Below are 24588 nucleotides of genomic sequence, written 5' to 3' on the forward strand. Positions count from 1 at the left end.
TTGCTGGAGGTTCTCCCCGGAGCAAAAGATATTTGTGTCATCTGCAAAAATAACAAACTTCAAAATATTTGAAACTTTACATATGTCATTTATATATAAGATAAATAACTTAGGGCCTAATATAGACCCTTGTGGAACGCCACAAGTAATATCTAATCTTGTTGACATAAACTCCCCCATCTGTACAAACTGTTTTCTATTTTCAATATAACTTTTGATCCACTTAAGCCCTACCCCTCTAATTCCATAATTGTCCATCTTGTGTAGTAAAATTTCATGATTAATAGTGTCAAAAGCTTTCTTTAGATCAATAAATACTCCTAATGCATATTTCTTATCTTGAACTGAAGTTGTTAATTCTTCTATTAACTCAATTAATGCCAGTGAGGTAGATCTATTGGTTCTAAATCCATACTGACAATCTGTCAGCAGATCATGTTTTTCTATGAAGCTATCCAATCTAGCAGAAAATAGTTTTTCTAGGATCTTAGAGAATTGAGATAGCAAGGAAACTGGCCTGTAGTTAGTAAAAATATGTTTGTCTCCTGCTTTATGTATAGGTATTACTTTAGCAATTTTCATCTGGCAAGGAAAAGATCCTGATTTAAATGATGCATTACAAATATGAACTAAAGGGTCAGCAATAGAATTGATTATATTTTTTATAAGTTTCATGTCAATGCCATTCCAGTCCGTCGATGTTTTGCTTTTAAATTTTTGTACAATATCAATAATTTCATGTCTGTCTGTTTTGCGCAGGAAAATTGAGTCTGGATTTCTTTCATCAAGATTTTGAACATCCCTCCCTAAGGGAGAGGTTATTTCATTTGCCAGTTTGGGACCCACTCCTACAAAAAAATCATTGAACCCCTGAACCACATCATTCATGTTGTCAATTGTGTTTTCATTAACAACAAAATGATCAGTATAGTTAGAGTTTTTTTTATTTCTTATAATGCTATTTAATATATTCCAGGTACCCTTAATATTATTTTTATTCCTATCCAGTAATGTATTATAATATTCTTTCTTGCATTTCCTAATTATATCCATTAATTTATTTTTATATCTTTTATATTTAATTTCTTTATCTCTAGTTCTATATCTTAAAAATTCTCTGTACAAAGTATTCTTTTTTTTACATGCATTTGTCAATCCCCTTGTGAACCAGGGCTTTTCTATGCGTTTAGGTTTCATACTGCATCTCTGCATTGGGCAGTTCCTTTCATATAGCTGTAAGAATGTTTTTAAAAAATGATCATAAGCTAGATCCACATTGTCTGTTTCATATACGTTCCTCCAACCTTCATTTAACAATTCACTATTTAAGGCATCAATAGCTACTTCCGTTCTCAATCTCTTGTATCTGGCTATGTTACTTTCCCTCTTCAGGCTATAGTCACAGTCATATATTGCAAAGACTGGCATATGATCGGTAAGGTCTTTTATCAACAAACCACTCACAATGTTATCATCCATATTATTGGTAAAAATATTATCTATGATGGTAGCTGAATGTGGTGTTATTCTGCTAGGCTGAGTTATAATAGGATAAAGGCTCATACTATACATTGCCGCTATGAATTCATCAATTGCTAAGTATTTATGAGGATTAAGAAGATCAACGTTGTAATCACCGCAAACATAAGCAATCTTCTGCTCAGTAGTACTTGAGAACATGTCTTCCATAAAATTCTTAAAAGTTTCTATTCTGGAATTAGGTTCCCTATATACACAGCTGACAATGATATTCTTCTTTTTTTCCATGTTGATCTCAATCGTGACACATTCACAAGTATCTTCAATAGCAGTAGTCATAGTTTCTAATATTTTGTATTTCAATCTTTTATCCACAAACAATGCTGTTCCCCCTCCTGTTTTTTTGGATTTCTTTTTTCTGTTCATCATGATTAGATCATAACCCTCCAGCTCAAAGTCAACCCCCCTTTCTGAGCAGAGCCAGGTTTCAGAGAGAGCTATCACACTGAACGGTGTGATAAACTTGCTCAGATAATCTTTAATACTTTCAAAGTTTTTATACAGGCTCCTGCTATTGAAGTGGATAATAGAAATACAACGATCCATTATTATACTATTATTAAACTGTTCTCTTGTGTAGTAACGACAGTTATTTACATTCATGAAAAAGTTACCCTCAGGGTCAATTTCTTCATTTAGATCGTTCATTATAAGAGTCAAAAGTTCCCAGTAATAACTCCCCTGCAGCTTCAAGCCCATTGCACAAGAGTCCTTGTATATCCCAAGCATTTAAGACTTGCTCTCTCACATTCAGACGCCACTCACACCCCCACACACTCTTACTCACGCAGCACACACACACGCCGCAGTGACCGCACACACACGCACACAGCGCTCGCATGCTCGTGAGCACACCCGCAACACACATGCACATCCCCGCACACATACCCGCAGCTTCCCACGATCGCACACATCCAATGTCGTTTACACTTTACGAGCAGAGAGAGAGAGAGAGAGACAGACGGAGAGAGAGAGAGAAAGAGAGAGACAGACGGAGAGAGAGAGAGAAAGAGAGAGACAGACACAGAGAGAGAGACAGGCGGAGAAAATGAAAGAGCCCTGAAATGAAAGTCCTCAAAAGTCATTGTCCTTGTCCATGCTTCAAAAAAACACATGAAAAAAGTAATGAAAAAAATAATCCATGCTTGCCGATATCCCAAATCAATGCATGCGTGTATTAATCCTTTAGAAGAAAAAAAATAGTTCCATGTCGATAGGAATAGCCCCTGCTTTCCCATAGTCTCATACATGCACATAATTAAGTCTATAGTCCATTCCAAAAAAGCAAAAAATAAGGTATCAGTCTTTTTCATGCATTCTTTATCTACGGGACACCTATATCAAAAAGTGATGCCTTCCAGGGTGGCTTGCCCACCACCCGGGTTAAAAAATAGGCATGCAAAAACATCAGCTTTAGCCCATGCAAGAAGCACTATCCCCGAGCAACCAAAGCCCTCATGTGTCTTTATAGAGAAAAACAAAAATATAGTAGCGAGACAAAAAATAGTCCATGCACAAGCCATATAAGCAAAGCGTTTTCACTGTCAAGTCATAGCCAAGGCACGGTGCCTATAAGCCCACTATTTTCCATATTTGACCAATTCCTGGAGATCTCTTACCAGTATTGGCTTTGCATCCTCAGGCGCTCCGTTCGGCTTAATCCACACTTTGCAGCTCCTTGTCCAGGTGGCTTGTATTTTTTTCTGCTTTTTTAGGATTCGTGCTTCTCTTGCTATATCTGCATTTCGTTTTGTTAGATGATCATTTAGGTATACGTTGGTCCCCCGAAGTTTACTGGCCTGTGACAGCAAGGCCAGTTTATTTTTTCGGTTAGCGAAACGTATTACAATTAACGGCGTGGTGGTGCCGTCTCTCCTAGGGAGTGAGTGACAGGCTGATAACATGTTGGCTTGCAATCCCATGTTTTGTTTAGCGAAGAACTCCAGGACCTGATTCTCCAGAGAAACTTGTTCGCTTGGTGAATCCTCCTCTCCTTGTCCCCGTGTTGTTCCTGATACAACCCGAGAGTAGGTTTGATGCTTTGTTGCAAGCCCGCTGATCAGCAAATCATCCATACGGGAATATTGTTCAAGGTCGTCAACTCGACGCTCCAGATAGGATATTTTCTTATCCTTCTCTTGTACAGCCAATTTAAGATTCTGGATCTCCTTCATTAGCTCCGCCAACTTTGTTTGTTGGGTGGACACGGCCGTGAGCTCAGCCGACATGAAGTTGAGCGATTTCCTTATCTCCTCCAGCTCTTTCTTAGTTGCCATACTTTCAATGCTTAATAGGTGTATCAATACGACCGATTGTGTTTAATTTGCCGTTATCAGACCATCAAATCTAATAAAAAATACTCCAGCAGACTTGAGCGTCACAACAGCACAGCACAGCACAGCACAGCACAGCACACGTTGGAAATCATATTTTCAAAGGAACCATTGCACACCTAAGGCCGAACCCACTTCTAGCACATATGTGCTAAGACAGGTCGGGCCCATGTGGATCCCACAGGCAAGCCCATTTGGATCACACATTTATACCATATGGGGCACACATGGGTCCCACATATAATTGCCTATTTGGGGCCAACGTAAGGCCCTGGTAAAACAAACTAAAAGCATTCATAGGCAAACACACGTAGGTCCCAACTGGGACCCATATAAAACTGCCTAGTAGGGGCTCACCGAAGGAAACCATAAGGGACCCACGTGGCCCTGCTGACTGGGAGTAAATGATCTATACTGTAGATGATCTGAGTCAAGGTGTCATGAACTGAGAGGAGATGAAACTTGACTGCACTCTGTCGAGATGCCAACTGTGTGTGTGTGTGTGTGTGTGTGTGTGTGTGTGTGTGCGTGTGCGTGTGTTATTTAGATATATATATATATATATATATATATATATATATATATATATATAATATATATATACAATAGCTGTCAAAATAAACGCATTAAAGGCGGTAATACATTTTTGGGATTAATCGCGTTAAAATATTTAACGCAATTAATGCATGCGCAGCATAACCGGACCAGCCTCATTCACTGCAGCCAAAAACACTCAGCCTGCCCTTGCAACGCAGCCTGCTACTAGCCTGACTGCAAGCGTCAGACTCTTCACACACTACGTTTCACTTTGTTTACACACCACCCACCAACAGGGGGTGGTAATGTGCGGACTGATTTATCAGGCTAGCCTGCTACCCCCTCCCCCTCCACACACTCTGACACTCATGTCTCACACTCTCAATACTGTGCAGAGGGGGACACGCGAGGCTAGCTGCCTGTTAAAACCTCTTGAAAACCACCGATGCCACTGGATTAATAACGGATCATCAATACATCTCAAATAGAGATCTACTACTTCCTTTGGCTGTTCAATTGGAGAGGACAACAACAACACATTAAAATCCACGATTTTAGGCTCCAACTGCTATCATTAAATCCAGAGAAGTGGTCGCGATGGATGCGTGATCATGCGTCTTCAACACAGGCTGTGTATGATGGCTCGTTGACCCTGATTTGACATAGGCAATCAGCACAGTCTGGCTTGTGCAGCTTTTCAACTGAATTAATCTGTAGCCCAGCCAGATATCAAGTAATCCTCTCCCCCTCATGCTAAACTGACTTCTTAAGTTCTACTTCTCCCCAAACTTTATTTTCCATCCTGACAAGCCTAATATTATTGCATTTAGGCTCTTTAGTTTCCAATAATTAGCCAATGTTTTATTGCTACACAATAGGCTAAATGGTAAACAATGTAGCCTACTCTACAGGCATAAATAATAATCCATCCATCCATCTTCAACCGCTTATCCGGCAACGGGTCGCAGGGGTAACAGTTCCAACTGAGATTTCCAGAGTTCCTTAATAATAATAATAATAATAATAATAATAATAATGATAATAATTATATTAATAACAAGAATGACGCTACATTCATTAAAGCTGCACTATGTAACTTTCCTCTTCTACCCCGGACTTGAACCCGGTTTCTGTGCTGAAATCCGTGCTGAATACACCATGTTGTTTGATTTTTTTCAGAACCAAAGAAGAATTGCTACAGAGCTGCGTCAGCGAGTCTGGGACTGCTGTGTCTTCTCTTGTTGGCTGGCATCATTGGCCTGGTCATACACAGTGAGTGTCATTCTATAAACCCTATGTTTACATCTTAGGTATATTACAGTCAGAAATAGTATTGATTCGTTGAAAGTTAACACTTTGGGCTAGTTGGAGGCAGGTGGATTGGTGTGGAGTGGAGTGGCACATTCAACTTTGTTTTCAAAATCGAATTCTGGGTATGGCTATTTTAAGAGACAACAGACTAACCTAGGTGTCGCCAAAAAATACTTCTAAAATGAATCTTACACATTAATGATTTTAACTGCAGGACTATTTGTTATTTCCTCCTACGGTCATTTTATTCAAAGTTGGGTATTCTGAACTTGTTAATATTTTTTTTCTTGGTCTGTTCATTAATTCATGGGGAAGTAGCTATTCAGCAGCCTATACCCTATACGTGGTGCTGCATTTGGCTGTGGACCAACAAAGCTGTTTTAAGGTCAACCCGCACCAATATGCAACTTCCTTGAACTGCCATTGTTAGGGATAATGGGTGCAAGCATTTGCATGTTGCAAGGAGTTGCATTGACAAATCAATGGTGTAGAGTGAGCCTTAAAGATGATTGGCTGCAGCGGGGATAATCCATCCCTCAATGACATATGTGTCACATGCTCTTACGTCTTATTGTGACCGTAGGGAGCAAGTTTACTACGAGAACCGTCACAGATTGACCGTATGTATGTATACGTGTAACACAACTGACACTGTGACATCACTGTGACATCACAGGTGACGTTGCAGTGATGTCAGATACTCAGAGCAGGGATGTCCATAAATAGGTATAAACAGGTGACATCACAGTGATGTCAGATACTCAGAGCAGGGATCTCCACATATGGGCATAAAGGGGATTCTGTTAGGGATCTCCATATATGGGTATAAAAGGGATTAGTGATGTCAGATACTCAGAGCAGGGATCTCCATATATGGGCATAAAAGGGATTGTATCCCAGAAGATGCTCTGTTAGGAGAACCACACTAACAGAATCCATATATGGCCAAGACAGATGGCGCGACCTCGCCCTTTAGGACGAGGTCGCTTTTCGCCCTTAGGCGTTTTAAAACACAAGACATCAAGTAACACACAAGAAACATAATACAACAATAAGACTCCCTAATTGGGAGATAAGCGACCGTCAGTTCGCATACACAAACTTAAGACAAGGCAGGTAAAGGTTTAGACAAGGCAGGTAAAGCCTTGTCTTTAAGGACAGGCACTAGTTATACAGAGGTGATAGTTTGTGATAGTGAATATAATCACCAATTAATTATGACTACAGAAACCATTTGAATACACATCGTTTCCATTTTTCAAACCACTTGCATGGGCTCAATGCACAGCAGTCATATTGGAAAGAAATCGGGCCTCTTCCTCACTTCCGTCCAATGAGACTAAATGAAGGCTCTGTTCCATTCTGGTATACTTTACAGAGTTGTAGATAAAGCCCGATCATCATTTTCTTGATTCTCCTTGTTGCAGATTCTGTATTGATTAAACACCTGGACCAAATACAGTCCCGATATGACAACCTGACTGCACAGATGGACCAGCTACGAAGCAGTTATAACAAACTGACTGTAGAAGAGGAGCGGAGGAGGCTCTGTGTTCAGTGAGACATCACTGTTTTTCTTTTGTTTGTTCATTTTTTTTCATAAATCTGATCAAATGAAAGACCAGTGTCTAAATGTATTTGTTGTCCTTAGAAACACATGGATTCACATTAGGCGGTGGTGTGTGTTACTACGTCTCCACTGAGAAGAAAACCTGGAAGGCTAGCAGACAGTACTGTAGAGAAAGTCAATCAGACCTGATTGTCACCAACAGCAAAGAAAAACAGGTAGTGTGTGTGTGTGTGTGTGTGTGTGTGTGTGTGTGTGTGTGTGTGTGTGTGTGTGTGTGTGTGTGTGTGTGTGTGCGCGCGCGTGCGTGCGTGCGTGCGTGCGTGTGCGTGAGTGTTTGCAAGATATAAGCAATTCCAAATGATTATATGTGATTTGTAGGCTACTTCAGTAACAAGCATCTTATTCTTTTCTGTCAGGACTTTGTCGAACGTTTAGACAAGTGGGTGTGGCTGGGTTTGACTGACAGAGCCGAGGAAGGAGTCTGGGAGTTTGTAGATGGAAAACCACTCACCACACCTACGTAAGACTATAGCTTCATTCTTCTCTTCTTCGTACAGTATTTCGATCGCCAACATACATGCTCATAATATGTCACGATGCGTCGTGTTGTGAGCTTATTGTTATTATTTTCTCCCATGTTTTTTATTGACCTTTTCCATTTTAAAACACAAGACATCAAGTAACACACAAGAAACTCAGTACATAATACAACAATAAGACTCCCTAATTGGGAGATAAGCGACCGCCAGGTCGCATACGCCAACTTTAGATGGCAATGGTAGACAATCAGGAGGGAATATGGGAAATGGGACAGATCCATGTTGATGGATCTGTCCATGTTGATGGATCTGTCCCAAAGTGGTACACAGAGATACTGTGTACCGCTTTGTGTGATTTTAGGGCAAACTCTGTAGGAGCAGTGTCCAAAAATGTGTTTTGCAAAAATCAGACTGATGGTGGCTTCATAAGAGGAGCATGTGAGAAATGATGAGGTTGTGGTTTGGCATCCAAGGAGTGTGTGTGCAAAGTTTGGCATGGATAGGGGCAACAGTGGCGGAGATATGAGTAGGGCAAAAGTGTGACGTGACGGACAGACTGACAGACTGACTGACTGACAGCCAGTGGAGGTTTTGATAGTAACTGCGACCTGGCGGTCGCAATCAGTAGAATAATCAAAATTGTAAACTATCATCTGTACAGTGAAACTATACACACTATTGAATTAGTGTTGTGAGCTTTTAGATTGGCTGTTTTGAAAGTGGTTAACCCATTTAGGCCTAGAATTATTGAATGCTTTAACCAGTGAAAAATAGCAGATATACAAGCTCACAGCACGGCACCGAGTGCTGCGCTGCGAGCTTGTAGATCTGCTATTTTTGAAAAAGTTGTGAAAATGTGTGCAAATCTTTGAATATATGTATTTTTAAAGCGAACGTTTGTAACTCAAATTTTGCTTCTGGGTGGTCCCTGGAACTAAATATTTTGAGATGCGGGTCCGTGGCCAAATAAATATCATTTTGGGGTTTTAGTAGCCTCTCAAGAACAGAGTAACTGAGCTCCAGTTAAGTGAAAAGGACCTTTTCTGTGACAATGGCTGGCCAGATTGCTGACATAGAAACATAGGGTTTTTCTAAAAATCTTAGAAGGATTCAAAAGACACAGAATCAGGTCAAAATTCTAATTTTCACGATTTTTCAAAAATAGCAGATCTACAAGCTCGCAGTGCGGCACTCGGTGCTACGGAGCCCCGTTAGGGACATAGTAGTATAGTATTGTTTTTGAGCAACCAGTTTGTATTTGTTAGTTGTTAGTTTTGTTTTTTCCAGGAACGTTTTTGTTTTTTTATGTATTGACTTTTTTTTATTTTTTATTGACTTTGTCTTTTTGAGGAACATTTTTGTAATTTGGTGTTATTGTCTTTTTTTTTATGTATTGACTTTTTTTTTTTTTTATTGACTTTGTCTTTTTGAGGAACATTTTTGTAATTTGGTGTTATTGTCTTTTTTTTCAAAGTGGCAGTGCCACTTTGAAACACGCAGTGCGTGTTCAAAGACGCAGTGCGAGTTCAAAGACGCAGTGCGTGTTCAAACACGCACTGCGTCTTTGAACTCGCACTGCGTCTTTGAACACGCACTGCGTATTGGTCAGACATTACTTCAGAACGCCGCACATGGCCTGACCTGGCCTCCCCCTGACCAGCAGGGGGAGCCAGGGGGCCTTGGCACAGCAGTGCAAGCGATGTCCAAGGCTGTCTATGAAGGGAGCGCTCGTTTTATGGTTAGATACGCCAGCCAGTTACTGTCCACGACAGTGCAATCGTTATATTTATGCCCAGGCCGTAAGGCCTGGGCAAGCGCACGATAAACGCAATGATAATTGGGTTTTGGTGCACCTCGCGCGGTCCAAGTGACTACAACCGAGCGCTCCCTACGTCCGGTTCAGCCAATCACAGGGGGCTTGGGGGAGACCGGAACCAGACCGGAACAGGGACAGCCTTGGCCTGGGCAACGGCCAGACGCGGTGGTCCTCCTCCTAGAAGCATCAACTCTGTGCGTCGTATTAAATGGACTAGAAATAAGCCCCCTGCGGGGGCACGAATGGCACACACACACACACGGAGTAAAAGTAACACACACACACACACACACGCACACGCTCTCTAAAGGCACAAATGCAACACTTACACGAATGACACACACACACACGGAGTAAAAGTAACAGCACGCACACACGTGCGTGCACATTGTTTCTCGTTGTCTCACTGCTTCTGCCAAGCAGGATTTAGAAGCACGACACAGTATACACACGTGTGGTCGGCGCGCGTGCGCGTGCGTGCGTGCACAGTCATACAAATGAGAGTGAATGAAGCAAAAATAAACATCACAATCTGTCAGCAAGTATTGAAAGAAAGTGAACAAAATTAAGTAAATAATCACCTGTTGTTGATGCTGCTGCTGTTGCTGCTGCTGCTGCTTTAACCACGTGTAAATAGTGTTTGCGTTTATGACGGCCAAGGGATGTCTTTTTTTTTCGTCCCATGTTTTTACACGGGAGGTGTGAAAGGAAGATCTGTCCCTATAAAGGCGATGTCGTTTCTTGAATTTGACTTCGAGAGATTGCATCGCCGACGCTGAACTGAGCGAACAGTGTGTTTACTTTTAAATGTATGTACAGTCCTGTTTGCTGGTTGTGTCTGTGTGACGCTAACTCTGCACCAGAGCAGTACTGGGAAAGATGGATAACCACGGCCCGGACTCATTTTTGAAGCTTGTGATTGGCTGAACCGGACGTAGGGAGCGCTCCGTTGTAGTCACTTGGACCGCGCGAGGTGCACCAAAACCCAAGAAATCATTGCGTTTATCGTGCACTTCAGGCCTTACGGCCTGGGCCTAAATAGAACGGTTTCCATCCATCTTTCCCAGTGGGATCCATAATCAGGCGAGCAGTACGTGCTATGAGTACGTGCTATGAGTGCGTGACGCGAAGAGTACAACAGCTGTTGGCACATGCGCAGTTGGGTGGGCCTAGCGGGCATTGGGCAAAATAGCTGGCTAAAAAGCGCCTGAATAATTTCGTTTTATATTAACTGTACGCCAATGTAAGTACATTGATGGTGGCAAATGTGCCTATAACGTTGGCAGAGTACTGATCAGTACATATGCCAAGTGTGGAACCTCTAGGATTAGTGGTTTGCTGGGAATAGTCAGCATACGCCATTTGGCACTCCATGGACTATTTGGGGGCACTCCATGGACCCGTTCTCCAATTACTATATGTAAGATTTTATTCCAGGATAAAGTCCCCACATAACAACATGTCTGCAATACAGGTGAGCAAAGTTCCTAATACTCATTGCGTGTATACTCGGTCGCGTTTCTGAGACGGTAAGTCACAGAATTCACAAGTCAAGTCAACAGTTTTGGTGTAACAGTCTCACTCGGCGATAACATAACATTAGGTTTTCAGAGCGTTTGTATTTGTCACGGTGGTGTGTAATCACATTTGATTTCGTTGTGAAATCACTACGGCAGTGTTTTTCAAACACAAAAATCAGCTTTGACAGTATACAAATGGAACCAAATGGACCGCGCGAGGTGCACCAAAACCCAAGAAATCATTGCGTTTATCGTGCACTTCAGGCCTTACGGCCTGGGCCTAAATAGAACGGTTTCCATCCATCTTTCCCAGTGGGATCCATAATCAGGCGAGCAGTACGTGCTATGAGTACGTGCTATGAGTGCGTGACGCGAAGAGTACAACAGCTGTTGGCACATGCGCAGTTGGGTGGGCCTAGCGGGCATTGGGCAAAATAGCTGGCTAAAAAGCGCCTGAATAATTTCGTTTTATATTAACTGTACGCCAATGTAAGTACATTGATGGTGGCAAATGTGCCTATAACGTTGGCAGAGTACTGATCAGTACATATGCCAAGTGTGGAACCTCTAGGATTAGTGGTTTGCTGGGAATAGTCAGCATACGCCATTTGGCACTCCATGGACTATTTGGGGGCACTCCATGGACCCGTTCTCCAATTACTATATGTAAGATTTTATTCCAGGATAAAGTCCCCACATAACAACATGTCTGCAATACAGGTGAGCAAAGTTCCTAATACTCATTGCGTGTATACTCGGTCGCGTTTCTGAGACGGTAGGTCACAGAATTCACAAGTCAAGTCAACAGTTTTGGTGTAACAGTCTCACTCGGCGATAACATAACATTAGGTTTTCAGAGCGTTTGTATTTGTCACGGTGGTGTGTAATCACATTTGATTTAGTTGTGAAATCACTACGGCAGTGTTTTTCAAACACAAAAATCAGCTTTGACAGTATACAAATGGAACCAAATGGACCCCAACGGGTTCATTTGGTACCATTTAGCTGTCAGTTACTGGTATGGGTCATTAGACCAGTGGTTCTCAACCTTTTCAGGCCGCGACCCCCAAAATAATCATATTTTAACTGGGGACCCCCCACCCTGACGAGAGTTGAGACATTAAATTTTAACACAGTGCGATTGTTGCGAGGCGTTGTTGTGAGCTCTGCAATCTTCACAATTTCTGCATTTTATATTTGACAATATGGCCAATATTGGCTACATTCATTTTTTTTCATAGGTATTAAATCCTTAAATGGTCACGTTAGAAATGTATAGATACCCTCTATATACACTTAAACTTTATGTTGGTTTGTTTACTGCTGATAGATAAAACAATGTTGCACATTAAGTCAATCATCTGGGGACCCCCACAATAATTTGGGGAGCCCCCTGGGGGTCCCGACCCACTGGTTGAGAACCACTGATGTAGACTAAAGAGTCCATTTGGTTTCATTTGTCTACTGTCATTGCTGGTATTGGTCAATGTGTAGACTAAAGGGTCCATTTGGTTCCATTTGGTTCTGTTTGCATAGTGCAGTACATGTTCCATACAATTGACTACCAAAAACAAGTACCTGAATAAGTCAAGCATCTTGTTTAAGTCAGGGTCCACAGGATACTCAAATCATCATCATACATACAAATATACTAGGCAACAATATACAAGTGGAGGTCTCCACTTCATAGGATATGCATTCCACATAGAAGGAGAATGACTTAAGTCCCTTGTTAGATCAAAATCTGGGTTTAACGTGGTCTGTGGAGCATGGCACATACTCCATCACAAATCATGATGCACAGTGATGTATGTTGTTGTTATTGCATGTTGTGGCAATCTATTGTACTGTATGTCTATATGGGACAAAATGACTCAAATTCTGAGTAGTTCTAGTCATTGTGTTGTGTATTTATTAATGGATTGGCCTTAAAAATTATTAATTTTCGAATCCAGAAGCTCCTCAACAAAACATTTTTCTTTGCAGGATGATGTAGACGATATTGCTGAAATGTCCCAATATCTCCTTAGCCATGTTTCAGCAAGACGACATGGAGGGAGGGGACGACTATCCCAGCAGCACCTTCAGATGCTGGATGGGGCCCCAGCAGTGCAGACAGTAGGCACATGCAGAGGTAATAGCTGCCACACATAATACATTTTCGCTGGATACTTGGTAAACTTGAATGTTGCTCTGTACTTGATCTGATATTGTGTTCCCTTGCTACCTTGAAATAATAAATTAATCCAAATTCATGTCCTTTCAGGAAATGTTTCCATGTCCATTGTGTGGTGTAACATTTCCGAGAGGGGACATAGATGAGCATGCCAGCCTCTGTGGAGATGGGTACGACTACATTTGACTTAATCATGCCTTTACGTTTCACTAATGTGATGTTTGTTTTTACAATGACTGCAGAGGTTCTGATTAGGGCTGTCACGATATGACATTTTACATGACGATTAATTGTCACTCAAATGATTGGCGATTAACGATTTAATTGTGTATTTGTCGTTGATAATTACATTTCTGTTTGGCTTTTAGGCTTTGAAGTTGCATATGGTAGATATGACACATAACCTAAATATACAAATACATTACTGACATATTTGACAACTTACTACTTAAAAAATAACATTGATAGTGGAAATAGCAGATCTACAAGCTCACAACGTGTCGCATCACTATTTCTGAAATCTTTCAACATTCACGATTATGACGATTATGACAAAATAATTGCGATAATGTCAAATAATCACGATTAGGCGATTATGTAATAATTGTGACAGCCCTAGTTCTGATAGTATTCTTGTATGTAAATCAAGAATTTCAGAAGACAGCAGTCTCAGGTTGAGCTGAGGGTCCCAGTCACACAACGGTCGGTCCTGTTGTCCCGGGTCCCAGCCACGCATCACTTGGTCCTGCTGTTCCAGCCTTCCAGGTACGATTCACACCTCAAAAACACACCTTTATACAGGTATTACAGGTGTTAAGTTATTAAAAGGTATTGCCTTTTTAGACAGAGGGACGGACTGACAGTCTGTGCCCACCACAGCATCTGTGCTAACTCAATTGGCCCATGTTCGGGGGTGGGTGATAATAGTCACTGCATGTATTTTTACGGGCTGGGGTGGCACCTGTCATCAGGTACCCCTGGCCGGGAGGAGTAGGACAAAGGCTCTATATCCTTCTGGTGGGGATTTCTGCCCGGTGCAGCAGTGACTGACAACAAAGAAATGTATGTGAGGAGTAATCAAATGAAAAATGGGGTCTTCAAAATAATTGGCTGCTTTAAATAACATTAAAGACAGAGAGAACAAGATATGCAATATACTACCATCTAAAATGGCAAATGATATTTCTCCGGTTTGAATGGGTTAATTTGGCCATAATGCTACACGGTAAACTCTCAAAGCCATTACAGTTGTTTCCAATACAGACAATCTCTGCTATCGGTCACTTATGCAGATGTTCTTGCTTAACCATATTTTCTGTTACAAGATTCGTGGAGTCCAAGGAGTTGAAAATGTGGACATCGCCGCCTTTATGTTCCAGAGACGTGGAACAGGCAGAGCTAGCGCTACATGTCTTTACAGTCGAGTGATCCCTATGCTCTATGGCAGAACTACCATTCCAGCATGTCATCTTACAGGGTGTTAACATACCCTTTTCAGGACAGAGGGAAACCACACTCCAGAACAACTGTGGCATATTGGACAGCTCAACACCCCAGTGGAAGAAGAAAATATTGAGGTAACTTTATTAACCCCTATTGCTGTGTTTTATATTGTCTACTTCTCAGCTGCCATGAAGCTAACATATTACTGTTATTTATGAAATTGTTATTAGGGGTCTAAGCTTAATGTGTGTGTGTGTGTGTGTGTGTGTGTGTGTGTGTGTGTGTGTGTGTGTGTGTGTGTGTGTGTGTGTGTGTGTGTCACAAAATCTCATGTGTAGGACCTGCAAAATAGTCAAGGGGCCAAAACTGAAAAGTGCTTCAGAAATGAGTTTTGCGGCTATGTTTGGGTAGAAGCTGACAACCTTTTTTTTGTGTTAGAAGGTACCCATAGAAGATGTTTTAAGCGAGATTTAGGTTTTGAGGTCATTGTTGAAGCGTGTTTTGTTTGTTTGTTTTTTGACCTGCACTTTTGTATCTCAGAGTATTTTTTGTCCTTTTAGTCTTACAGATTCCAGAATGTCTGAATTCATCCATGGCTGTGAGCAGGCTTTAACCCTCATGGTTTCTAACAAAAACTATTCTGTGGCAGCCGGCCTTGGGTTTTTGTATTTTATGGGTACAGACAGTAAATCATGCAGTGATCACTTTTGGCCGCATTTTGATTTTAGACTTGTCATTTTGGTTTGAAAATACCAGCATTTTTGTGTGCCTTTTATGACTTCATTTCATTAAGGGCATTGAGGGCAGAGTCACATTGACTATTTTGAAAGCCAATCCCAACACTTTCCCAGCCGGACCGTCCTCAACCGGACTTCTTTTGAAGACTCAAGTAGCCGACCGGAGTTTTCCGGACTAGGTCATTAAAAATGAAATAAATGATAATTATTAAAAAAAAAGAAAAACGATCGGCAGCTCTTCTCTGTGTCTTCTTCGACTAATCTAAAAGGATCATCCTCTCAACCCTGTGAACCGGAAGTGCTTCTCGTAGCTTTCAGCCAGCGTAGCCATTTTCCCATCCACTTTCATTGTAGGAGGAGGCGTTAGCATAGCATCTCTCCGTGGTGTTTTCGATCAGAAGAAAGTTAACATGAAGGCTGCATACGGACTGGATTACATGCGTTTACATCGATGTGCATGGATCGTGCACGTGAAGCACTTGCGGGCGACGCTGTTTTCCCCCACGCAAATGAATGGAGGAATGGCTTTGGGACGTTGTGAATGTGAATAAACCACGGCTTCTCCAGTGTAACTATATACATGTAGCTGGAGCTCTCCAGTGGTGTTATACAATCGGGGCATTGTTTTTTTTTTTTTTTTTTTTTTTTAAACATGTTTAAAAATGAATAGAAGATTAACCGGCAGTACTTGTGTTCAGCGATTTCTGGGCAGGCTGGGAATTGCTTAACTTAAATGGTTTGGTTTGTATGATAAAGGATTAAGAATGCTGGTTTTCCAAAATGCTTTGCGTAGATTGTAAACATAATGTAGCCTAACTTATAAAACAAAAAGGTTTTTGTCTGTTATAGTGAATAAATATGGATCATATAATACAACAGCATTTTATTATTAGCCTATACAAAAAAGGTAGGTTTGATCATTAGTTATGTCTGTCTTTCACAAATTAATGACGGGCATAAATGCAAATAAATGTTTTCATGTATCAAAATTGGTGATAACGTTCAATGTTTTAGTTGCATTCAATATTTAATTCAATGTTTCTGTTACATTCAGATACATTTATATTTAATTCAATGTTTCTGTTAGATTCAGATACATTTATATTTAATGCAATGTTTCTGTTAGATTCAGATACATTCATGTATCATTACTCATTAGATATTGTTGTTAGATTCAGATCATTAATTTATCATCAGATGTTTCAGTTGCATTGGTTTCCTTTGATGAGGAAGAAGGTTCCCATGGCAACCCCCAGCAGACCCAGGGTCAGCCCCACCCCACAAAACACAGCTGGAGCCTTGCTGGGAGGAGCTGGGACGTGATGGTCCACATCTGGAGAGAAACACACACACACACACACACACACACACACACACACACACACACACACACACACACACACACACCTATGTTTAGACAGATCTGTGTATCAGGACAGAGTTTATTAATAAACAGTGTCTATGAGTAGATTTTTTTAATGTAAATGAAAAATGTTATCCCACGATTTTTGTAACCCATTTTTTCACCCGGTGTCAATTATCTAATGTAATCCTGGGCTCTGCTCTCCCTCTGCCAACCTGGGGAGAGCAACGGACCTCATGCTTCCTCCAGGTTGCTTCTTTTCACCTGACAGGGGGGAATTTACCCGGTTGGATGTAACATGTGGAAGGCTGGCCAGGGGGAGGCAGTATAGAGACCAGGATTACTGCATGTTTTTTTGTGAGGGTATCAACCCTAGGAGACACAGGTAGAACATAAAGGACCAAAAAGGCCCTTTTGCCAACCCTACCTCGGGTATGGCCACTGATGAGGGAATCGAACCCGGGACCTGCTGTTTATGTTTATGTTTATGTTTATTAAAGGATCCCCATTAGAGACTCACAAATTAGCCTCTAGTCTGTCTGGGGTCCTGAATCAAGCAAATACAATACAAATATACAATTAAAAATACAAATTAAAGTGAAAATAAAATAAAAATATATAAATAATATATAAATGAATACAAAAAAAGAACAATCAAATGAAACAGTCCAGTCAAGTTTAAAAATACACAAATGAAGTTGCATAGTTATGTTACTTGTCAAGATATTTCTTGATTATAGACAAGATGTTTTTCGGCGAGCATTCCAGTGTTCTATTGACATACCAGTAAGCTTAAGACAATTTGATTTTGGTGCCATACTGCCATTGTTGTTCTTAGTTTACCAGAAACTGCTCCTCTGGTGTTGTACCCATGCTCAGAAGTCATTTCAAACTGTTGAGCCAAGCTAGATGGCTTATTGGTGCTAACAATGTTACGTAGTAGCATTAAAAGACTCACAGATAATTTCTGTTCAACCATTAGCCATGACAGATTTTCATGCATATAATGTGATGTGATAGCTACTGACTACACCACCGTTCCCCCAATGAGAACAGAGTTCTTACCCCACCACCTGGTCTCAGGGCTGCTCAGTGATTGGTTCTTACCCCACCACCTGGTCTCAGGGCTGCTCAGTGATTGGTGGTTGACCGTACAGCTGTAGACGTCTCCCTGCTCTGCAGTGATCTTCAGTCTGAAGAACTGCTGGAAGCTTCCATCCTGGTCGAGCTGGGGGACGCTGCTGGTGATGTCATCAGTGATGTCATCAGTGTTCCTGGTCCATGTGACGTTCACTGGAGCAGGATAGAACCCGGTCACATGACACACCAGGACGTTGGCCACGCCCAGCTCAGCCTCGTCTTTGGAGAAGATCTTAGAGTCAGGTTGTTCTACACGCACGCACGCACGCACGCACGCACGCACGCACGCATGCACACAGACACATGATGTTGATCCACCTTGAACATCTTCATGTTTACAAAAGAATATTTAGAAAACATTTCAACCTAACATTTCATATATAAAATGTGTTCATCTCTGTAAGATGTGTTGAACAGTTGTGTAGTTATTGTGTTAATAGTTGTAGTCAGTATTTCTGTACCTTGTTTCACTGGAGGGTTCTTGGCGGCAGAGCGAGCAACGTCCAGGTTGATCATGCAGGACCCCACATGACCCACAGCTAATTCATAAGCATTGTTGTAGGTGATGGGATCTATGAATGGAGGCTGAGGGTAAACCTCCTTCTTGTTGATGAAGTCAGCGTACGCCAACACTTCACCATCCAGTCCAAACATGTCCGCTTTATATGAGTCTTCTGTGTCTGAACACACTGTGAGAAAACTTTCCCTGTGGAACACTGGAGAGAACACAATGATGACTTTAATTACATTATTATGATGACACATCATCACATGTTAAACAATCACAATACAAGTCTATATATTATAGTTAGTCTATATAAAAGTATACATTTGATATAAAATTATATATTGTAATGTACTTACTTCCTGGGATTTGGGCTTTGCCACCAAGTAGAGAGGAGAGGATGAGGAGGGTGGCTGAGATCTTCATCATCACCACCACAACTGAACTGATTAGATAGAGGATTAAATCTAATCAGATTAATAAATCAAATTAAACAGATTAAAGTGATCAGGTGTTGACTTCAAGACGAGTTCTGGAGTCTGACGAATGAGGAGGGAGGGTTTGTTCTGTACTTTAGCAGAATCAGCCAATCAGATTAAAGATACACTGTGACATCATCAGTGTCCAGGAAGACGACATTCTGAATTTTTGAAGAGAATTTAATGAAGAGACGATGAGAGGTTAAAGTTCATTGATTGATTGATTGATTGATTGATTGATTGATTGATTGATTGGTTGATTGAAGACTATTAGTCTTAAATGTAAACATAGGTACAGTCAGACATTAAGACTAAAAGGATAACACAATACTTTATTAGTTATGAATGTAAACAGAGATACAGTCAGACATTAAGGCTAAAAGGATAACACAATACTTTATTAGTCATAAATGTAAGCAGAGGGACAGTCAGACATTAAGACTAAAAAGATAACAAACTAGAAAAAAGTCTCCACCAGGTCAGGTAGGTTATTGTGGGACAGAAAAGTTTAGAATTGGCCAATCAGGATGGATAATGAAAAATCTAATGGATTCGTCTTGATGTCTTGACTTAAGATAATATGTACCGATGTGTGTGATGGTTGGACTAAAGTTGTGGGAGTAATAGTTAAAAATAAAAATACAAATAAAAAAAGTTTTTGCAAATATCTGCCTACATTTCGTGAGTTTCGTGAGGCATTTTGTTCAAAACGGACTTTTTAGGCAGTCGTGATTGTGATGCAACGCCACCCAATCAATTTATTGTCGATCTGGCTGCATATGTCCTGAAATATAATTATTTCAGTTTTGATAATGACTTCTACTTACAAGTCTCTGGCACAAGCATGGGTTCAATTTTTGCGCCTAACTATGCTAATTTGTTTATGGGCTTTTTTGAAAAGAACTGTGTGTTTAACCCTTCTATTAACATGTACCAATCAAAGATTTTGAAGTGGTTTAGCTACATTGACGATATATTTTGCATTTTTAAGGGCAGTGTTAATGAATTAGAGTCATTTGTATCTGCTCTTAATGAGTGGGACCTAAACTTAAAATTTACTTTGGAGTTTAGTCTTGAAAGGGTTCATTTTTTGGACATGTGGATTATTAACAGTAACGGCTGTCTTACCACTACTCTGTATCAAAAAGAAACTGACAGAAACACTTTATTATTGGCTACCAGTCTTCACCCACCGTCTTTGAAAAGGTCCCTACCAATAAGTCAATTCTATAGGCTTAGAAGAGTCTGTTCCTCCACAAATGAATATATTAATAAAGCTTCAGAGATGAAATCTAAATTTACCCAAAGAGGTTATGATTCAGAATGTGTTGAGCAAGCCTTCACATTGGCCTTAAACAAACCCCGTTCTGAACTTTTACAAAAAAGCAACAAAAAAGAGAAGAAATTTTCTGTTACATGCGTCACCACATATTCTGCCAATTCTTCTAAGATCCAATCTACTTTTAAGAAACATTGGCACATTCTTAAGTCTGACCCTGAACTAGCGCCACTTTTTAAATACCCTCCCCTCTTTTCCTTTAAAAGAGGTAAAAACTTGAGGGACCATTTGGTTCACGCTGATTTTCAATCCTGCAGCTCTGCTGCACAGGGACAGACCCTTTTAGCTCACCTTCCTAAAGGAAACTATCCTTGTGGACGTTGCGCGCAATGCAACAACACAACGAAAACTACATTCTTCAATCATCCGCACACTGGTGTCAAGTTCAAGATCAGAGGGACTATCACCTGTGCGTCTACTAACGTTGTGTACCTCATACGTTCTCCCTGTGGACTTGCCTATGTAGGTAAAACGTCTAGGCATCTCAAACAGAGAATGAGCGAGCATAAAAGCTCTATAAGAAGGAACGATCGGGAATATCCCGTCGCAGTCCACTTCAATGATATGAAACACGATATATCAAGTTTTCGTTTCATAGGCATTGAACATGTTTCCCTTCCTAAGAGAGGTGGACATCTTGATAGTTTACTTAAACAGCGCAAAGCCTATTGGATCCACACACTAAACACTCTAGCACCCAGGGGACTAAATGATGAACTGGTACTTAATGTGATGCTTTAATTCTAATTGTTGCTTTTTCTTTTATTTTTTGATTCAGGCACTAGGATATTCAGCTGCCTGATCCTGACTGTTTTTAGACTTTTTATGCCTGACAAATGTAATAAAGATTTCTCTGCTGTATTTTATTTTTATGTGTATATATATTTAGGCCTTTTTCTGATCGAATTGATGTTTTTTCTTATACTATATTGACATAGTTGACACACATTGTGATCCACTGTTTTGTGTAAGTTGTATTATGAATTTGAGATGTGTATTAACTACTGCTCTATATACTGACGGTGATGACAAGATCACTTTAACTTAATGATCGCCACCTGTTGAGGCTCATCTCTGTAATGAGGGAGACTGTGATTGGTTGTATAGATCTCTGTGTGTGTATTTAGCTGTCCTGCTACAATGTGTGAGCAGATATGCCTGAAGAAGGTCGTTGACCGAAACGTTGCATTATCATTAAATAAAAAGGAGTGTTTTGGCTAAGTGTAAGATGGTGTGCGGGTCATACCGGTATGTGCTACTGGTGCATGATTGAAAGTGTTCAAAACGGACAAAAATACATATTTGAAGTTTTTCAGCCTTTGCATAAGTCACATAGGCATCATGGGATATGTAGTCACTACTGCTACAGATAGTGAGAGTAGCAGAGAGTTTCTAGACATCATGTTTAGTTAATCAGCTGTTTTTAGCATCTGAAGTTGAAATGATTCTCATCCTGTCACACTCTGAATGATGCTGAGTCATCATGTCAGAATGACTCTGAATGATGCTGAGTCATCATGTCAGAATAGCTTGGTGTCATTCTCTCATATTTCACCTCTCTGCTCACACACTGTGCTCTTACTGCTCTCTATAGTCTGTTGTCTTGTTGTTAATGATTTCAACTGGTTCTCAACATCTTATCATTGTGGTTCAATACTTATAATCTAAGCATAGCATTTAATGCTTCTTTCACCTCGCCACTCATACACTGTGCATGTCACAGTTCGATCCTCGCGGACCTTTGTGGCCGCGTGGAGCCTTGCCACACAGACGCTTTTTCAGTCTGATCATACACTGTACTGTACGCAAAGACTCAGTCCGCTCCTCGCAGTCCCTTGGAGCCATGCCACATAATCACATTCAGTCCTCACATTCACTGCACTCTGCAAGACTTGAATGTACAGCTGACACTCAAAGACTGAAAGCTTTGGTTGCTCCTTAGTGACTTGTTCAGAGCCCTCTTGTCTAAACTGTGAAGCATCTTTGATATTGAGCTTCAGTTCTTACTACACACGCTGTACATTATATTCACTTCTTCTTGTCAGTCTGGACTTTATTAGTTTTGAAGTTTGAGGCGATGCCCTTGTATTTGAGTTTTGGACTTTAGGCCTTGTTGCCTTTCTGTATTTAGTCTTGTATTCCATTTTTCTGTTTTGCATTTTGGTTTTGTATTTTATTTTGTAGTTTGGTACCTTGTGTTTCCTGTTCTGCCCCTGTAGTTGCTTTCCTGACTTGTCTCACCTACTGTTGATTAGTTATGTTCTCCTCCTGTGTCTTGTTGTGCCCCAGCCAATCCCTGTGTTGATTGTATGTTTGATATCACCTGTGTCTAGTTAGTCTTGTGTATTTATACTCCCCTGTTTGTTCAGTTCTTTGTCAGATCTTTGTTGTATGTCACCGGTGTTCTGTTGTTCTTGATTCCTGTGAGTTTTTGAAATAAATTCTGTTACACTTGAGCTTACTGCCTCCGCCTGCCTGTCTGCATTTGGGTCCTAAACCGCCTGCCTTCGCACATCATGACAGTGCAGCACAAACTCTGGGGGAGCCGGGATCAAACTGGGAACCCTTTAGGAACCCTCCGTGTTCTAAGACGTCAAATCTACCCCTGAGCCACTGCCGAGTGTGAGAGCGTTTTCTCTTCAGGCGTCCCCATTGCGTTCAGGGTCACTGGTAAAACGCTGTTCTGTCATGTTCATTAAAGTCAACAAAGACTCTCATCAAATCCAAGCCTCATTAAGTCTCACTGCTGACACTAGGGTGGTCATTCGTCCGGATTTACGCCGGACAGTCCGGTTTTTGACCGTGCTGTCCTCCGCCCAGCGCTGCCTCTGACCGGACACCTAATTGTCCGGCTTTCAGAGTGATTAGGCTGCAGTGCATGTGTTATTGCTTAATGGTTACATTTACATATCGCGGCAAATCTCCCGTTTCATTGGTATAGAAAAATAGCAGATACTCAAGCTCACAGCGCAACACCGCACCGCAGCTTGTCGCGTGCAATGCATTTAGTTTAGTGCACGTTCCCAACTGTTAACTCACACTGAACGTCGCTCGCGCCTCCCAGTCCCACGCTAGTGGATGAAACCCACGGCGAGTAGTTGTATGAACTGCAGCTCAGATTTGCCCAAAAGACGCAGAAACAAAATGTCATCTAACCAACAATGGAGCAAGGTAAATTAGTTGATAAAGAAGCGCAGAATTGACGAGTATCATGCACTTTGCAGCACTGTGTATAACGGCTTGATGTTAGCATTTGTTTTTGTTTTTAGGTTTTTAGAACTTTGATTATATTGTGTTTTTTCTAGATAGATATCCATTTGCATTTGTTATATTGTTGATGATGTACTGACATATTATCTTGTTTATTATTGTGATGTTATCTGCTTATTGTAAATCGCTTTGGATTAAAAGCGTCTGCAAAGGAAAGGTAGAACGCAATGCATGTTTTGACTGACAGGCAATAACTCAATGTGCTGCTGCTAGGTTTTCCTCTTGTCACTTGTAACAAAATAACTGCAGCTGAGCTATCTAGTACCCATTTATCTCCCCTTCTCTTCCCCTCTCTCTGTTCTATTATTTCTGCTATGCCAGTCATGTGGATTAGATTTCAAATGGGACAATTTAATTCAAGAATAATTGCAAAAGAAGATACAGTGTAGGCCTACTGTAGGCCCATCACAAAATAAAATAATTCATGAAGGGTCTTTGGGTGTCACACCGTCTTGAAACAAGCGTCAGTCATGTGATCAAACTGGTTTGGGTTGAAACCTGAACTTACCATTGAAGCCTCTCTCCAAACTCCCCAAACTGTATACTTCATCATTCACTGAATGGGAAGTACTAACACTTCCCTCTGCTTACCATTCTGTTCCCTCTGTTTTGCACACTCAATCAGGATTATTGTTTTGCAAACGAAGTGGCATCAGTTACAAGTGGCAGACAATTGGAGAGTGTTAGAAACAGGGCCTGCTGTGGGGTGTTAGTAATAGGTGGGCAATTTCAGTCCTGCCAACCCGTACGCATTTTGCGTACTTAGCACGCATTTTAAGGCTCTGTACGCAGGTACGCTTTATCCAATGATCTCTACGCAATTTCGTGTCATGGGTGCGGTAAAACAATTAACCCAAAAAAAAGAGAGAGAGAGAAAAAAAACTTGCTGAGCGCTGGTGAGAGAATGCCTGCCTGCCCGCCCGCTCGCCCCTCCCCTCCCTGCTACAATCTCCTCAAATTGGATGCAGCTG

The 24588-nt window shown here is 41.0% G+C and overlaps 1 protein-coding gene across 1 annotated transcript; it reads right to left on the bottom strand.

The window, feature by feature from the left end:
• Positions 1-16723: 16723 nt before the first annotated feature.
• LOC308285222 (HLA class II histocompatibility antigen, DP alpha 1 chain-like) lies at positions 16724-18678 on the bottom strand (the record flags this gene model as incomplete). Its single annotated transcript, XM_080725940.1, has 3 exons — positions 16724-16833; positions 17950-18243; positions 18486-18678. 3 exons carry the CDS (start codon positions 18676-18678, stop codon positions 16724-16726), a joined length of 597 nt encoding a protein of 198 aa, XP_080582066.1.
• Between the last annotated feature and the right edge of the window lie 5910 nt (positions 18679-24588).

This window comes from Nannobrachium achirus, assembly GCF_963921795.1.
Source record: "Nannobrachium achirus genome assembly, chromosome: 5".
NCBI classification, from domain to species: domain Eukaryota; kingdom Metazoa; phylum Chordata; class Actinopteri; order Myctophiformes; family Myctophidae; genus Nannobrachium; species Nannobrachium achirus.